This window comes from Echinops telfairi, unplaced genomic scaffold (genome assembly GCF_000313985.2).
Source record: "Echinops telfairi isolate 266 unplaced genomic scaffold, ASM31398v2 ScPeMD7_7410;HRSCAF=8448, whole genome shotgun sequence".
Classification (NCBI taxonomy): Eukaryota; Metazoa; Chordata; class Mammalia; order Afrosoricida; family Tenrecidae; genus Echinops; species Echinops telfairi.
Window position 1 is genome coordinate 27,309,443 of NW_022111310.1, and position 1,603 is coordinate 27,311,045.

General features: G+C 37.2%; 1 protein-coding gene across 1 annotated transcript in view; it reads left to right on the top strand.

Annotated features, from left to right (window-relative positions):
* The window catches only part of LOC101642288 (olfactory receptor 1J4-like), a 3,995-nt gene extending 3,194 nt beyond the window's left edge, over positions 1-801 (top strand). The window contains exon 2 of the mRNA XM_013007227.1: positions 670-801. Within this exon, the coding sequence (XP_012862681.1) occupies positions 670-801 (132 nt within the window). The remainder of the gene's footprint in view (positions 1-669) is intronic.
* Positions 802-1,603: the final 802 nt, after the last annotated feature.

Here is a 1,603-nt window from a genome sequence, read left to right on the forward strand (position 1 = left end):
ATGCCTTTATAGATTTGCCTTTTCTAGAATTCAGAATAAACGAAATCATACTATATGGCTCTTTTGCATGTGGCTCCTCTCACTTAGTTTTGTGGCTCATCGTGTTGTAGCATGCACTAGCATATTATTCTTTTTTCATTGTCAAATAATATTCTATCATATGGATTAAACCACATTTTGTTTACCCTTTACCAGCTGATGGTCATTTGTGTTGTTTCTACTTTTCAGCTATTATCAGTATTGCTGATACTGATTAATTTGCAAACTTTTGCATGAACATATGTTTTCCATTTCTTGGGTATATTTGTAAATCTAAGATTATAATTGCTGGTTCATATGATAACTTTTTACTTAGCTTTTTGGGAAACTGGCAGCCAATTTCCAAAGCAGCTGTACTATTTAAATGCCCCGACACAATGCACGAGATTTTTCCAATTTTCTTCATCCTCTCCAGTGCTGGATCTTGCTCATCACTGACGTTAGGGACATTTTCCTTCAAGATTCCTGTGGCTCAGCACCTTTGACCCCCACACAGGATACAGCTCAAAAGGAAGGCAAGGAATTGGGCAATGATCCCTCTTTGATCCTTCTCTATTCAGAAGTTCCCCCTGAGTCTTAGTCCTAATAGTAAATGGGGACCGTAATGCCCATAATTCTGATCCTTGTAAGGTGCTAACGATCATTAGGGCACAAAGCCATGAGACCAACGGCGAAGACTCAAGTAGCAGCTTGGACCATACGAATTGCCGCAGATCACCAGAAGATGGGGAATCACCATCTGATTCAGACGTGCATCTCTAGCATGTAGGTGTATGTGTGTTTGTGTCTCTTGTCTTCGCATAACCATGAATTTTTAGGGGGTAATGGACTCACACTGTTTTCTTCTTAGAAAGATATAGATGCAGACAGTTCAATATCGCAGCCAGCAGTCATATGTATCTATAGAAATTAAAATAAAAATTTTGATTCTTTAGTGGCACTTGTCATATTTCAAGTGCCCAGCAGTCACTTAAGACTAGTCTTGGGGCAACCGACAGTCTTAAGGCAGAAAAAAGGGCTATCTTTGCAAAGTAGTATTGTAATAACACTTTGTGACTCTAGTAAATGTTCTCTTATGACTCTCAACATGGCACAGACTCTATCATTTGTTTTTACAAGGATTTGTATTTTAGTACTTTTTAATTTAAAAAAAAGTAGGTTTTATTGATGTATAATTCACACATCATACAATAGTTCAAACATATTGAAGAGTTGTGCAATCATCACTACAATCAATTGTAGAACATTTTCTTCTTTCTTGTATTTTGTTATTAGCACCCCATTTCCCCCAACCTCAAGAACCCATGAATCCAGTTACTGTCTCTTGTAGACTTACTTATCCTGAATTTCATATAAAGAAAAACATACCTAAACAAACAAGCAAAACACCCCAAACCCAATAACAATAACAAAAGTAAACCCAAAATCCTCAGTTGAAAGTGTACCTACATCGTTTCTTGGCCTTTTGGCTAAAATCAAGTGAAAAGTGTACCTAACTTTCTGAGGAGTTGCCAACTGTTTTGAAGACGCCATTTGCATAAACTTACATACACAACATTCGTGG